The sequence below is a fragment of the Phyllopteryx taeniolatus genome, chromosome 10, assembly GCF_024500385.1.
Source record: "Phyllopteryx taeniolatus isolate TA_2022b chromosome 10, UOR_Ptae_1.2, whole genome shotgun sequence".
NCBI classification, from domain to species: Eukaryota; Metazoa; Chordata; class Actinopteri; order Syngnathiformes; family Syngnathidae; genus Phyllopteryx; species Phyllopteryx taeniolatus.
Genome location: NC_084511.1, coordinates 28,557,823 through 28,575,073, shown reverse-complemented (window position 1 = coordinate 28,575,073; position 17,251 = coordinate 28,557,823). Strand labels below are relative to the sequence as shown.

At 43.8% G+C, this 17,251-nt stretch overlaps 1 protein-coding gene across 1 annotated transcript in view; it reads right to left on the bottom strand.

The window, feature by feature from the left end:
• Nucleotides 1–80: 80 nt before the first annotated feature.
• fat2 (FAT atypical cadherin 2) overlaps nt 81–17,251 on the bottom strand; it is an 80,657-nt gene continuing 63,486 nt past the window's right edge. Inside the window, 6 exon segments of the mRNA XM_061787798.1 lie at nt 81–2,082; nt 4,216–4,466; nt 5,199–5,341; nt 5,403–5,502; nt 8,190–8,343; nt 10,450–10,864. Coding sequence (XP_061643782.1) covers nt 1,583–2,082; nt 4,216–4,466; nt 5,199–5,341; nt 5,403–5,502; nt 8,190–8,343; nt 10,450–10,864 — 1,563 coding nt within the window. The 3' untranslated portion in view covers nt 81–1,582.

Sequence of the window (17,251 nt, the reverse complement as noted above, 5' to 3'; positions counted from 1 at the left end):
TAGTTAGTTTTTCATTTTCAAGTCCAGAACTATGGCATAAGTGAAATTGTTCCAGCGTCAGAGACTCACACGCAAACGTGTTGATCGAGCCACCGCGGTCTGATGTAACGATGTCTTTATTTCTATATTCATATTTGGCGTGTACATCAAAGTAGTACAAATCTCACAGCGAAGAAACATTACAAAAATAAACTTTCTGATGTGTGATTGGAACAAAATAAACATTCAACACAATATCGCAAAACAACAATAATACACGTTTATACACACAACAACACTTCACATCATCGCAAAACACATTTCCGTCCCCCAAAAAAGTGCGAAATACATGCGGATGTAAGGAAAAATGCTTTTATTCTGAAATCCGGATTGCGGCTCAGTCTTTGCTTTTAATGTGAAGGGACACCAGTTGCAGAGAAACGACAACGATAAAAGTGAGTTGCCGCTCTCAGTTTGAAGCTCCTGTTGTGAAAATTCTGCTATTGGGACAAAGGAAGTGCATCTGGGATTTCAAAATAAAAGAATCAGCCGTTTTACTGAACAGGGATTTGACATTTTTTGATTCAAAGCTCTTGTAGTGAAAGGACACCAAACCGTTGCAGAGAAATGACAACACTAAAATTCCGTTTCGAAACAGTTTCCGGTGCGCTGTGAAAATTCGGTGCGAGCGAGTACATCTGGGATTTCAAAATAAAAGCTCAACCTTTCATTTACCAAGTCAGTCTGACTCATCGGAGCAGGAAATTAATGCTGTAATGAAAATGGATACTCTTATTTCGAAATTATTACTGCATGTTCAAATCTTCATAGAGTCTTTTAATGTGAAAGGACACAAGGAGAAAATGTGGTTTAATTATAATGCTAACCTGTCAAACGTCAAAAATAAAAACCTAGACATTGTTTTTGTACGAGAGAATCAGTCGGGCGTTAACACTTCATTGGAGAAACTTTTCGACATCCATTTTGTTTCTTGTTCGGAGGATCCAGCCTCCTAATTCGAAATGCTGACGACATCGTGGACGGGACATTCCGTAACGAGCCGCCCGCCGTCATGGCAACGGCAGCTCGCGGAAGTACTCAGAACAAAATGTCGGCGACGCCTCGCTTTGTCATTATGCCATTCAGCGTCCACTTCCTGTCACTTTCCACTTTGTGTCAGTTTCAACCTTCTGTCAGCGTCCACTTCCTGTCAATTTCAACTTCCTGTCAGTTTCTACTTGCTCCTGGTGGGCACTTCCTGTTAGTTTTCACTTGGTGTCAGTGTCCACTTCCTGTCAATTCCTGTCAGTTTCAACTTCTCAGCGTTTACTTCCTGTCAGTTTCCACTTCCTGTGAGTGTCCCTTTCCTGTCACCGTCAACTTCCTGTCAGTGTCCTGTCAATTTGAACTTCCTGCCAGTTTCAACTCGCCGAATTTCCCCTTCCTGTCAGTTTTGACAGGACATTGAATGATGAGCTCGGGACCGGATTTGCTGGTCGGGAAAAGTCTGACAAAGGAGAGGTTGTTTCAAAATAAAACATCCAGGTTGTCCCGTCAAGCTGCCGTGACGCCGTCCCGCCTCGGAATCCCGTAACAAGCTGTCTTAAAACATGACTTCCTCACAGCTGCCGTAGTCGCTCTCCAGCAGGCTGGCGCCGTCGTAGCTGCGCTTGCCGGTCCCGCTGGGGCGCGTCTGCGGGCGGGCCACGTTGGGCGGCGTCCCCGCCCGCTCGGCGTAGGGCGACCCGGACACGCCGAGCCGGACGCTGACCCGCTTATAGCCCGCCGCGTCGTCGTCCGAGCCGCCGGCGTGCTTCGCCGGGTAGTAGCCGGTCTCGGCGTACGCGTCGGAACACCGGGTTCGCGGCAGCGGGACGCCGTCGGGGTCCAGGAAGCGGTCCAGGTTCCCGTTGCCGTAGCACGGCGGCAGCGGGGCGCGGCGTTCCGAGCGCTCCAGCGGGAACGGGAAGCCGCCGAAGCGAGAGTTACGGCGCGAGTCCGACACGGCGGACGACATGTAGACGTCCTCCACGATGTCAAACTGAGGGAACTCCTGGGCGGCGGCCACGGGGCGCCCGAAGTAGTCGGGATCAGCGGGATAAACTGAAGACACAGCACGCACAAACATCAACGCTCCGATAATAATGCCTTTCGTCGTTAGTCTCGTCATTTCTACAGTAATCAATTCAACTTTGAGGGAGATTTCATTGCAAATATGATTATGAATCTGGCCATTAAAAGGCCATTTTGAGGACTTTCGTTGTTCTTCTTCCGGCAATTCAATCACCTTTTGGGTGGGGCTTGTTTAGCTGCTAAATTGCCTTTTTTGGAACCTTGAAGTGTTATCTGGATTCTCCTGGCAAGTTCTTGAAGGTCTTCATTTGGATTCTCCTGGTATGTAAAATGGACCTTGAATGCGTGCTATTATTCCAGAAACTAAATTGCTCTTTTGAGTGCTTTACGTCTTATTCTTACTGTTATTACAGCACACATTTTTTTTCGAGGGCTTTAATTGTGATTAAATCGCTTTAGGGGCCCTTTAATTATAATTGATGTTGTTATAGACGGCTTTAATTGTTATTGTGATCATTATTTTGGCTGCTAGATTCCCTTTTGTGGGGCTTTAATTGTTATACTGACTAAATCATCCTTTGGGGGGGGGGGTTTTGATTCTTCATCCTATTATTATTATGATTATGATTAAAACAGAAACCGGATCGCCTTTTTGAGCGCTTTCATTGTTGCCCTTAATATTATTACGTAAATCGTCTTTAATTGTTGTTGTTCTTATTATTACGTCCGCTTTGCTTTAACGCGGCCATGTTTCGGGTATTTGCGCCATTGCTGTGTTTCGTCAGAAAAGTACTCGTTGTTGTTGTTGTTGTTGTTGTTGTGCACTCAGTCCAAAGTATTAAGTGTAACGCGCGTCTCCAAAAGAGTCCGAAGGCCTCATAAAAAGTGCATTTTGTGCGTTTTGCAAATGAAGCGCTGGTATTTCCATTTGTTGGGGTAAACAGACGGCACAATGGCAGCTGCTGACCTCGCCTGCAATTCAGCTCTCGAGTTACGCATCGCAAAAAGAGAAAGTCGGAAGTAGCAGTCGGTGGAATATAAATCGGAACGAGCGTCCAAACGCGTCCGATGACGGACGGACGGCATCGTCGCACTTTCACTTTCGCTTTTACCTCAAACTTCCTGTTTGCGACAGCTGGCTTTGATTTTAAAGTCGTACGAAGAAATACAAGTCGGCAAGAACATTATTTTTTACACGCTCATTGAATAAGAAGTAAACATGAACACCAACAACAACAACCTTCGAACTGTACGAGTAGATACTGTCCTGTCTATGTGCAGCACTCATAGTGAATTTATGTATGACCAAATATGGTAATGTTATGAATATAAGCGTTAACTTTGTATGTGATTATTGGATTCAGCATTCATTCTCATGTTTTATTTTCCCTTTTCTTTTATTCATTTGTATGCATTTAGTCTTTTACCGGTTATTTTACAAACATCATTGCATTTTTCGTAATATTTTTCAAATGAATGTGTGTAATACCAAACCCCCTCTTCTCATTTTGTATTCCCCTTTTGTTTCTTGTCATTTTTTTAATTTGTCATTTATTATATATATATATATATATATTATGTACCTGTGTACTGTATTATTAATTCATAAATGTCTGAAACACTGACCTATCTATTGTCGTCTCATTATTTTTTCTTAGTACCGATTGATTGATTGATAATATATCGTGTATTCATGTATTTATTAGTACAATTCTTAGATTCAAGGCTCCTTTTCTTTTAAGTACAAAATGTAACTATAATAAATGAATACAAATATATCAATGAATAAAAGAAAAAGATCATGATTGCTATTTTCTTATTAATCTATTATAGATACATTTTGTACTTGCGTGTTTATAACATTTTCTTTGTAAATACAATCATCTCATTAATTAATAATTAATTGTATAATAATTTTATAATGTAATTATATTTTTATAATAATAATTTAGAATATATGTAATGAATAGAATTTTTTTTTCCAATGCTTAAGTTATTGAAATTCTTTATTTGATGACATTTTTTTTAACGAGCTGGAATGTGTCCCAATACATTTGTGCTTTATGTCCAGTATGTATATGATTTTTCATGACAAGATGGAGGTGTAGCACACACACACGCACGCACGCACGCACGCACGCACGCTCACACATACACACTTACCTTCATAGTCAAGGTCCCAGTGGGTCTTCTTGACCGAGTCGTTGTCGGAGCAGGACGGGGGTCTGACGGGCAGGTTGGGGGCCACGCTGCAGACCGCCGGTCCGTGCGACTTGACGGCCGGCGCTCGGCCGCCGGGACGCAGCGACCGGAAGGGCGAGCGGTCGAGGTCGTCGGCGGACGACGTCATGCAGCTCAGCTCCGTGTGGCCGCCGTTCCGATCGCGACCTTTCGGGCTCTTGGACGTCGAGTAGCTGAAAAACGTGTTCGCGTGTCATCCACATGGAATATTACCATTTCACAATGTGGACGTACTGTATGTCGGATAGCCAACTTTAGGAATGCACGCATCTGCTCGGAATCTCCAACGAACCAAATGACTAATTGACTAACCTACGAGCCAACCAGCTAACAAACTGACAAAGCAACTGACTTACTTACTGACTTACCATTGAACCCAGTATTGACTAGCTAAACAACTGACACGCCAACCAATGAGCAAACTAGCAAACAAACAACCAAGCTAACTGACTAACTAACTAACATCCCACCAACTGACCGGATAACTACTGACTCACCAACCGACTGATCAAGTCCCTGACTGACTAACTAACCAACAAAATATTTAACTAACCGAGAAAATGGATGGATGGACTTTTATTGAAAATTGAGTAAATAACCTAATAAAACAACTATAACTAGCTCAATGACTGATTAACCAACTTGCAAATCAACCAGCCAACTGACTAACTGACTCACTAACTAATTGACTGATTTGATGAATGGACGATGAACCAACTAGTGAACTAAATAACTGACCAGCTAACTGACTCCTCGCACGCTTGTCAGCTAGTTTTGCCTCTATTTGCCTAAAAATTAATACAAAGAGCGTCGCTCTTCTTATTATGGTCTGTCGCGTGTTGAATTTAACAGAGTAGCGACTGCCAAGCGGGACGTAAATGATGTAAAGACGAGCGTCGCGTTACCCGTCGGCGTCGTTCTCGTTCTTGCGCTTCTTCCGCTGGACGTAGCGCTTCCGCCCGCAAACGAAGCCGGCCACCAGCAGCAGCAGGCACAGCACGCCGGCGCCGATCTCCATCATCTCCACGTAGCCCACCGCCGGCGACACCTGCGGCAGACCGCCGCCGTTAAGCTCGCTCGTCCCAGCGAGGACCCGATCGAGGACTGACCTGCGGCAGAGGGTCGCAGTGGAAGGATCCGGAAGAGTCTCGGCACAGGAAACCGCCGGGACACGGGTCGGGAGAGCACACGTCGGCGCCGTCGTGACACCTGCGTTACCGGGAAGGAGGGGAAGCGAAATCAACGCTCGGTCTACTTTAAGCCGGGCTCCCCTAAAAATGTTACGCGATCACGTCTTGCGGATGTGCGCAATGAAGTCACCAGCACAAAATATTTCGCCAGAGGGACGCTTTCAAGTCCGAGGGAAGGATTCAAACAAGGGCTGGCGTTTCAAAATAGGCTTTTGAACCTGTGTTTGGGTTTCAAAGAAAGGCTTCAAGCAGCGTTTAGACATTCGCAGTAGGACTTCAAGCGCCGTTAAGTGTCTGAAAGTCTGAAAGTCGAGTTTTCAGTCAGGGTGAAGGTTTCACAGTTGGGTTCCAAGCAAGCTTGGTTTGGAGTCCTGTCTGAAGCCAGGCTGAGGCTCCAAATGGGCTTCCCAGACAGATTTTGGGTCTTTGAACAAAAAGAAATATGAAATGAAAACATTGAAAAATAATAATTTCATACAATTACAAAATAAACTAAAACAAAGAATGTCCCCCCATGTTGCTGCTGACAGAGCAGAGAAAAGAGAAGTCCTTGTGGAGATTGTGCCAAAAGTGTCATTCGCAAAAATGGTAACACGTTAGTCAGTCATCATTATTCAAATGAAAGATGAATTTATTGCTGTCGGCGAGAAACAACATTTCATTGAGCAAATGTCGAAGCAGGCTGTCAAGTCTTCTTCTTCTCTCTCGAACGCTGCGGGAAACTCGACAATCTGACGACTCTTAAACGCAACGGCAAACCGCTAATATTCAAAATGATAATAACAATTACAAAAGTCCTTGGCTCCCCGCCGCTAACGTGCTACTACAGACGGGATCGCGCATGGCTCCATTGACCAATGGCGTGTCAATCTGAGGCGGCTCCGGCATGCGGGCGAGTGATGTCGCATTGTAATCAGGCTCTTGACAACATCAAACACTTCCCACTGGAGGCATTCAATGACTCGGTCAACTGGTAGAATACTGGTATGAGATTTTTTAACTAGTATGTGTGTGAGTGTGAGTGTGTGTGTGTCTCAGGTCATTACAAGAACATTTTTAACCTGCATGTGTTTGCATGTATGTGTCCTGCAAGGTTGATTTGGCGATGTCGTCGTTTGACTAACAGACCGGTTAACCAACCAACCAACCAACCAACTAGCAGAGTAACTAAATAACTAACCAACCAACAAACAGACTGTATAAGCAATGCAATAACTGAAGTTGCAACTAACTAACCAACTAGTTCACATTCAACCAATGTCAAAACTACCAACCGACTGACTAACAAACTAACTAACCAACCTACAAACACACTGCTGAATTACTGATTATTACTAATTATATCTAATTTACCACTTTACCGTCCAACCAACTAACTAACTAACTTACTACATTTTATTTACATTGTGATCCAGTTCAGGGTTAGCCTTTTGCTGCTGACTTTGTTTGCAAAAATATAACATAAACGGATGTAAAGTTACATGAAATGAAATTAACTACAGTAACATTTTAAACAATTCAATTCTTATCATGTTGGTGGCCACATGTGAGTTGACTTTGGCCAAAATGTGATTGGCCAGTCTGTGTTTTGTGGGTGTGGCTTCATGAACATTCCACATAAAGCTAATGCTTGGGGACCGTATGCAAAGCAACACAGTTTCGGTTAGGTACGAGTTCCCAGTGTCCGACAGTGTCTGCCAGACATCGGGTCCGTCGGTCCGTCCTGAACGTCTTCTCCTCCTCTGCTCTCACTTGAAGTGCCTGAGGAGGTCACTAAGCGAGGTCACCAGTCAGCTCGCCCCGCGATCGACCTATCGACCTTTCAACCTCTCCGCGTTGAGGGAGTCGCTAGGAAAAGCATTACGAGGAGGGAGCGGAACATTAGCCCTCGGAGAGGTTGTCGAGGGGAAAAGTCGACGGCCTCCATTCCGATCACGTCGCCGAATAGCGGTCGCCGGGTTCGTTTAACACACGCACACACACAAACGTGATGCTCTGTGGTTAGCATTAACGAAGTGCAGACCATCATGTGATTAAGAGATTGAATATTGCCTGAATATTTACTACATACCTGCCGCTCACATGGCTAGCATGAGCATATCATTTTTTTTATCCAGAATATTTAGTATATACAGCATAGATCATAAATAGAGGAGGAACAGCTTCTTATACAGTGGGAGGAAAAAGGACAAAATATTTTGAACATTTCGGCATAAATTGGTCATAAAATGTGGTCTGATCTCCATTTAAATCACAAGAACAAACAAACAGAGTCTACTTAGAGTAAAGGAATACCACACAACTTTTGGAGACTCCTCGATACACTCACGATAGAGAAAAAGCTTCATGTAGCTCAATGTCACAAAAGTGCCATGTCAAAACGATCGCGCCAGTATTTTTTATTTAGATTATAGAGGATTATTTGTGACGTTAAGTATTCTTTTTTTTTTTTGCTGTCAAGCTCTTAAATGGGCGGTGGGCAGCACCTGTACGTCTCCCACACATCGCCGCGACTGAACACCCTCGGCAGTCTCGGCAACCTCTCCGCCAGTGAGATAGACCCTTTAGTTAGTTACTTTGTTGATTATTAATGATTTTTTATTAGCGACACCTACAGGACTGGAGTGGAACAGCAGCACACGGCACATCAGATTTCCAAAAGATTCCCAAAATCCAAGCTGGTGTTTGGATTGAGAAGAAGTTTACCTAGCGTCGGCATGTTCCGTGGAGCAGTTGCACATGTATCCTTGCTCCTTGGGCACGCAAACGCGGCCGCGGGTGCACGGATGGGAGGCGCACGGGTTGTCTTCCCGCTCGCAACGGGTGCCGTGGAACAAGCCTGCGCACCTGCAGCGCAACACTGTACAATGAAAAAAACAAACAAAAAAACAAGCGATAAGAAGATGATCAATACCAGCGGGAAGATCGACAACATGGAGAGAGACAGAAAACCATACGACAAAGAAAAACCTCCTGCTATTCTGCCATGATATTGGAACCATATACGAGTCATGAAACACGAAAGCGACACTAGTAATGTAACGCTGAAGTAAACTACACTAAAGTCACACTTGTAATTTAACACTTGTAAAGTAAGACTACACTAACAATGTGACGTCAAAGTAACACGATTAGAGTAAGACTCGTAATGGAAAAAAACTAACACAGTAGCACAAGTGAAGCATCGTTAAAGTAACATTTAGAACATAACAGTAATAACTGGCACAGGTAAAGTAACACTCGGCAAGCAAAACAAGAAAAGTAACACTCGTAAGTAACAGTAAATCGCTATTTAAGTAATATGAGGAAAAATATCACTGATAAAGTCACATTGACATATTACAAGTAAACTATCACTGAAAGAAGTCCAGTGATAAATTAAGTCACACTAATAAAGTCATATTGGAAAAGCAACAGTAGTAAAGTAAGTAAAGGAACAGTGCAATAGTATAGTATCACTAGTCAAGTGATACAAGTAACAATACTTAAGTAACACTATAAAGTAGTAAATTAAAGTAACACTTGAAAACTAACAACAATGCGAGTAAAGTGACACGAATACGGTGACATAAGTAAAGAAACACTGGTTAAATAATGAAGTAGCACAAGTAAGACACAGTGACACTGGTAAAGCAAGACTAGTAACGTAAGTAAAGTGACATTACAGTAACACTAGGAAAGTATCATTAATAAAGTGATAAAAGTAACAATAGTACAGTAACATGTAAAGGAACACGAACAAAGTATGTTCGTTTAGTTTCAGCAGCTAACACTGTGAGGTTCACTTTTTGCCTCTCACACACACACACGCACGCACGCACGCACGCACGCGCGCGCGCGCACACACACACACACACACACACACACACACACACACACACACACACACACACACACGGCCACTGAGTGTCAAAGTTGAGCATTTCAGACGAGATCTTTATCGGCTCTGCTCTGAATTGCAAAGCGAGCTGAGCTGCTATCTTTGCTAAGAAGAAACCCAGCGCTCGCCAATTAGCGTTAAACCAAAATGCTAATGAGGGTCAGCACGGGACTCCGGCCTGAAGAGTCTCTTTCTTGGGCACCTTCTTCGTCATCTTCTTCTTGTGCGCCGAACGGAATATTTTCCTGCGCTGCGGTAACGAGACGGACACATTGCTAAATGGCCGGCGGTCGCCCGGCACGAAAAATAGAAAAGAAGAACAGAATAGAATAGAAGAATAGGTGTTTTTCTTCACTCCGACATGACTTTTTTTTGCACTTTCACAAACCACAGCTAGAAACCACGAAAGATTTTCACACAGCGACTCAGCTACTAGAATTCCCTTACATACTGTACAGTTCCTCATCTGCCCCAAAAATGTGTTGCGTTGTTTATTTCCGCCGGAGCAACCCATGTTTCACACGGACATTTACAGCAAACGGACGCAGCGTTGTGCCAATGATACACTTTGCTAAAAATGACAAAGGAGCATTTCTAAGTGATTTTGAAGACACTGTTAGATGTGTAAGGCACATATAACATGATAAGTGTGAATACGTTGAATGGTAGTTAGCATTTTTTGGACCTAAAATGGTAATTGCTAGCACGCTAATGCTAACTGTGATTGCTAACCATCTAGCATTTAGCTGTCTCAAATTCTGTACACCAAATTTATACCAAACACTCAGTACCAACTTATGCAGTCTAAGGATTGAAGTACCTCCCTCATAAATAAGAATAAAATGCATTTTTGTAGTAAAAAAGTTGTTTTTTGTGATAGTGGGGGAGCAATTATTATTTGATTATTCGATCAATAATCAATGGGAGAGTAGATTCTAAAAAGATTCAATAGTAACAGCCCCAGTGGAATGGGGGCCTGTAAATAAGCGAATTCTAGAAAAGCGGGGATTGAGGTGTGGAATTCGACCCAGGCAGAACGGGAGGCTCTCTCACGGGAAAAGCCACCGAAGACGGGCACACGCTTACCTCCGCTTCCGTCCTCGTGGCAGGTGCCTCCGTTCTGGCAGGGGTTGTCGTCGCAGGGTCCCGCCCTACCGCAGCACTCGTAGACCCCAAACACCCGCCTCCTGCCCAGACCCGACCACTCCGACGCGTCCCCCGCTCCGATCGGCTCCCCGTCGAGCTCCAGGTGCTCCAGGCAGCCGCGGAATCGGCGCCCGGCGAAGAGCAAGACCCCGCCGGAGCGCATCAGGCGGCACGGCGACGGCAGGTCGGCGGAGACGGCCGGCCGGCGGTCCAAGGTGAGCTTCAAGGACGCGGCGGTCACCTCCAGGAGGACGCGGTGCCAGAGGCCGTCCGACACCGCGGGGGAGGCCGGGGCCAGCCGGGACGGAGGCGGCCCGCCGCAGCTGAAGGAGAAGTGAAGACGGCCGCCGCTCACCTGAGGACGAAAGACCAAAGCCGGCAAGAGAGTTTGTGTGGCAGAGGACTCCAAACGGTCTTTGAGTTTGCAAACCCCCCCACCCGCTCCCCCCCCCCAAAAAAAAACTTAAGTTGGGTTTGTGGAAAACGATAAAACCTGCCGCACACCGAGCGACGCGGCCGAACCCGACTCAAGTCTCGCGCAGTGTGGAATTCGGCAACTAGTTTTCATGTGTGGCCGAAATCTTAGGGTCACATCATATTTATGGTTTTCCTCAGAGGGCCGTAATGACTGTGAAACCATAGACTGTAAATTAGAGCTTCAACAATTAAATCAATCAATCGAGAAATAATAGGTTATCACAATAATGGACAACTATTTTGATAATCGATTCATCGTTTAGAGACCTTGTTGAGCTTAAAATTGTCCAAATCATCAAAATGTCAGCCTCTCAAACAGTAAATATTCTCAGATTGCTGTAGCAGACTGCTTATCTTTGTCTTCCGTCATAATAAGTATTTGCAAACATCTGCTTTTACTTTTGAAAACACTGATCAACATTTTCTGACTGTTGTTTTGCACCACACCAGTAACTGAAACATACTCAATTGATGTTTATGCATTTTCTACACTGTCAATTTGAAATATTGTCCTGTTTTGGAATGAAGGAATGGAAATTATTTTTTACTTTATTACTATTTATTTTTTCATTGATTTATCAAAAAAAATAATCAGTAGATTAATTGATAAATAAAAGGATTTGTTGGTTGCAGCTGTACTGAAAATGTATAATCACCCCGTATTATTACAAATACACATCAAAGTGGGACTGGTAACAAAACAGGTTTGCAATTTTCCAACGTTATTACCGGTAAAGGTTAAGACAATTTGTAATTTTGGTATTTTAGCAGGAAGTCGACGCACAGGATTTGCTTTCACAGGCCACGTTACATGATGTGGCGGATCTGGCCCCCGGGCCTTGAGTTTGACACCCGTGATATCGAGTCTTTAGCGCTGATGGCGATTCGAGTCTTGACCAAAAATAAATTTGATTTCTTCATTTCTATAAAAGTGAAAGACGATCTCGTCTCCATTTCCTTGAATTTTGCGAACATGAAACGTGAATGCAGACTTTTTTGTCAAGATGATGTAGTGGATGTAGAGGATGGATTCCAGTTAAACGTCTATTCAGTTCTACTATTTCTTTTCATTATAAACATCAAAGACTATTTCAAACTCTACTTTTGAATTTGTATAAACCTGAAACCTTTTTTCTTTTTACATTTTTCACATTTGACGCTGGTCCTGAACTCCGTTGTTTGTTCTTCATTGTCGCTTCTCTTTAGAAAAGCGTCCATAAGTAATTGGTTGATGGTGACTAATCCATCGACTTCCTCCCACTGTGAACTCAAAAACGACGCCGACACGTCATCGGCATCGAGTCGGAGCGGAGTCACGTCGACCCCCGGATGTTTGCGTCGGCGTAGGGGAAAACAAGCAAACATGAACAAGACGGGAGTCTGCGTTTGCGTTGGCCGTCGGCTCACGATGAGCTTTTTGCTGGGCATCGGCGGGCCTCTTAGCTTTTGTGCAAACTCGGCGCTTTTATTGCAGGAGCAGCGAGAGAGAGAGAGAGAGCGCGAAGAAAGAGAAAGAGGACGAGTGCATTGCTGTGATGTTTTATTGACGTTCGTTTTCTCTCCTGATTCCCACAGACAAATCTTCTCCCGCCTTTCACGCATCGCTTGATGTTGTTGTATCGTGTTGTTTTATCGCTGACCGATAAAAGACGCAGTGTTTACTTTGCGTTTGGGTTCGTGGAAGACGTACGTGTTGACGGAAAATACACCATTTGTGGCACTTTAAATTGTCAATGATGTTTACAAAAACTTTGACGTTAGACTACATTTTCTTTTATGTTTACAGAAGATGTACAAACCCAATTTTGAATGGGAGACAGGTCTGGACTGCAGGCAGGCCAGTCTAGGTCCCGCACTCTTTTACTACGAAGCCACGCTGTTGTAACACGTACAGAAAATGGTTTGGCATTGTCTTGCTGAAATAAGCAGGGGCGTCCCTGAAAAAGACGTTGCTTGGATGGTAGCATATGTTTCTCCGAAACCTGTATGTACCTTTCAGCATTAATGGTGCCTTCGCAGATGTGTAAGTTACCCATGCCATTGGCATTAACACAGCCCCATACCATCACAGATGCTGGCTTTTGAACTTTGCGTCCATAACAGTCCGGATGGTTCTTTTCCTCTTTTCCTCTGTCGACAATTTCCAAACACAATTTGAAATGTGGACTCGTCAGACCAAAGAACACTTTTCCACTTTGCGTCAGTCCATCTTAGATGAGCTCGGGCCCAGAGAAGCCGGCGGCGTTTCTGGGTGTTGTTGATAAATGGCTTTTGCTTTGCATAGTAGAGTTTCAAGTTGCACTTACGGATGTAGCGCCAAACTGTATTTACTGACATTGGTTTTCTGAAGTGTTCCTGAGCCCTTTACACATTGATGTCGGTTTTTGACGCAGTGCCGGCTGAGGGATCGAAGGTCACGGGCATTCAATGTTGGTTTTGGGCCTTGCCGCTTTCTCCAGATTCTCTGAACCTTTTGATGACATTATGGACCGTAGATGATGAAATCCCTAAATTCCTTGCAATTGTACATTGAGGAACATTGTCCTTCAACTGTTGGACTATTTTCTTACGCACTTGTTCACAAAGAGGTGAACCTCACCCCATCTTTGCTTTTGAATGACTGAGCAATTCAGGGAAGCTCCTTTTATAGCCAATCGGTGGCACCCACCTGTTCCCAATGAGCCTGTTCACCTGTGGGATGTTCCCAACAGGTGTTTGATGAGCATTCCTCAACTTTCTCAGTCTTTTTCGCCGCCTGTCCAAGCTTTTTGGGAATGTGTTGCAGCCATAAAATTCAAATTTCATGATTATTTGCTAAAAACAATAAAGTTGATCAGTTTGAACATGAAATATCTTTTCTTTGTTGTGTCTTCAATCAAATATAGGTTGAACGTGATTTGCAAATCATTCTATTCTGTTTTTATTTATGTTTAACACAACGTCCCAACGTCATTGGAATCGGGGTTGTTCATTAGGACTGTTGCAGATTAAATTGTCTACGGAGTTTACCCAAATGTTTTTGCTAGGTTTATGGAACACAACTTGGTTGTTTATGTTTACAAAAATGATAGGAGAGGTCCGTGGAAGACTAAATTGTCTTTGAGGGATGACATTTTCTTTGATATTTAAAAAAAAAATACAAAAGGTTTGTTGCATCTTTGATGATGACAAAATTTCTACATTGGATAAAATTTTCTTTGGGATTTACAGAAAATGTATGCATTGCAAACTAAATTGTCTTTGATGTTTGTGTTCGGTCAAGTTCATATAAAATGTATGCTTGGTTGGTTGCAGACTATATTGTCTTTATTTTTATATTGTTGGACTTGGTTTGTTGCATCTTTCATGTTCCCCAAAAATAAATTGTCTGATATTTACAAAATATATACAAGGTTCTCTATATCTTTAATTACAAAACTTTGTTAGACTAAATCTTTGATTTTGACAGAAGTTTACGCAAGGGTCACACTAAATTGTTTTTGATGTTTGTAAAAATGTTTGTTAGGTTTGTGGAAAACTACATTATTGTTTTCAGAACATGTCCACGTAGTTGCAAACTCTATATTTTCTTTGATAATTAGACAAATGCATTCGGTTCGGCGCTGCAAAGACGCCCAACAAGTGCTGGCGGCGGAACGCGAGGCGACTTTGCCTCGTAATCTATTTGACATCACTGGGTGTCATCTCCGTTGCCAGGAGGATTTACAGCATCAGCATTCAGCAGCAGTCAGCACGGAGCGTGGCATCGAGCCCGCCCGCGCTCCGGAGGGAACCAGAAAAACTCCGTGTTCGCAACTTCATAAGTCAACGACCCCCAGCTCCAATGCGGAACTGCGACACTTGTGTGTTTTTCATCGGCTTTACACGATCAGGATTTTTGGGGCCGATCACCGATCAGCGAGTTGGGAAAAAAAAAAAAGATAACCGATCCGATCCCAAGATGAAGGAATATGTCGATTTAAATTCAAATCAGGTCGAAACCAACATTCCAACATGACAGAAATAATGGGTGCTAAATTACTGTAATTAAATTACTTTATAGTAATTACATGACTTCACCCACACCGAAACTTTAGAGCATGATTCGGCAGAACTGCGGCATGTTTACGTACAACCGATAGTGCTTGCACTAGCTTGCTAGGCTACATAAAGTTTTTGCTGCCTGCTTGCGAGCCGTATCGTATTAAAAGTACGTGAAAATACCGCAAGCAAGCCTTAAACGAACGTCCTCTCCTGTCCTGAGCGCCGGTGACCACCAACACACGTTTTCCCCCATTTTGTACTTATAATACAGTCAGCGCGATCCACTCGTTGTCGTCGCCACAGTAGCGAGTGTATCCGGTCGCATTTGAGTTGACAAGATAAAGCCCAATGATCATAAAAAACGGAATGCGGTGGTATCGGAATACAAGATTTTATTGCAGTAGTCTGACATCGTGCAATCGTGAAAGAGAAAATTTGTCTTGTAGGGCATTACGTGTTGTCTGTCCCACACCGCCGACATGTTTTTTTTAATAACTTTATTGGCCGTCAGATATTTACAGTACTACATCAAAAGACATGCGACAAGGCTAAAAATAAACTTGCTTTTGGATTCAAATATACTGTGCACGATGGCGACGCGGAGTCAATGTCTTTTGCGGAGCCGATCAATTACGTCATTGATCGTATCGGCGAATTATGACATTAAGGCCGATCAGCATAAAATGCTGTAAAGTCTAGTTTTTCACTCACTGACTGACACGCACACACATGTATATACACAACACACACGCACGAAGCACCGCTGTGATAAAAAAAAAAAAAAAAAAAAAGCTTTGTTGAACTCACTTACTACTTGCCTGTAATAATAATAATAAAAAAAAAAAAAAACAGCCAACGGGGTTGAAGCTCATTGGCATGCACGGCAGCCATCTTGACAGCGAGCACTCCCATTTGCTGGCACAGTTGGTTCCCAATCGCAACGCCGGGAGGCCCTCCCCGCGCACTAACCGGTGGCCCCCGTGCGACTCGGAAAACGTCACAAAAAAAAAAAAAAACAGACGCCCGCACCGTGACTGTCAACGAAAGGGACTCATTGCATGCATTCACTCGACTGTGCCTTTCACACGGAACTCTGCAAAGTAGGACGTCGGCTGCGTTCACACGGCTTCCCGCCATCAGATACATTTGATCAGACGTTCTCAAACTGGGGGCCCCGTACCCCTGGGGTTCTTCGGCCTGCAAGTTGGGGTCCGCTATGTAATTTGTCATAAAATATTATGCCTTTTGTGATTTGTAAAAATTGCATACCTCGATAGTTGGACCAGCGCACAAATAAAACAAACATTACAAACCAGTTTTACTCCCCACCTTAGCTTTGGGCCAATTAAAAGCTCTGATATGATTGACGCATATTCCCGCTACACTGTTTAAAAATTCACGGATTTGCATTGTTTTCCTGTGGAAGCTAACCCGAGCGACAGAATTCACTGTGAAACTTTCCAATTGGCGTTCTATGTGGTCTGTCACACACCGACACGGCTTTGAGAGGCAGTGTGAATCCATTTTTAAGGTGCATTGAACAGCTGAAATGAAAGTTTCGGCATGCACATCCATTTCTTTATGCGTATTTGTTGAAATGTTCCAACAAATTGGTATAAACTCGAGTGTGTCGTTTTTGTCAAAACCTTCCCAAACCCGAGGTGGGAGTCTACAGATGACCATCTTTACAAATTCTCTATGAAGTCCATCCCACTCCCTATGAAGCCTTCTTAACGCGGATCCAACACCCAGGAGTGCGGCACTGCAGTTCCGGGATGAGGTGTCCTTTTGAGGTTTTTTTTTCTTCCCCCCCCCCCCCCCCCCCTAGAATCAAGGTGATTGTACATTCTGCCAGCGTGCGACAAGCCCCCGTGAGGGGCGGCATCACGCGGCACTTCATCTGCTCGGAGAATTATTCATGGCCACCGTGTACAATGCCAACCGTTCTGCCGCTCGAGCAGACGGGCGCATTGTTGTGCCGAGCTCGGGAGCGTATTGAATTGAAGGCAAACTTTTTTTCTTTGTTGGGGGACTTTTTCCTCATCAGATCACCTTCAAAAGTCTCAAGTTGCTTCTTTTGGGGAGCGCCGTCACAAGGCTGGCAAGCGGGTGTCATTCAGGCGCACTGTCAATAAGTCAATAGTGTTCTAAAATCACAAAGACAATTGAGGAGCTAAATACGATGCAAAGTAATCAGTCTTGGCCTCTTGAGTTTGTCGTTGAAAGATGACTGAAGGTGAAA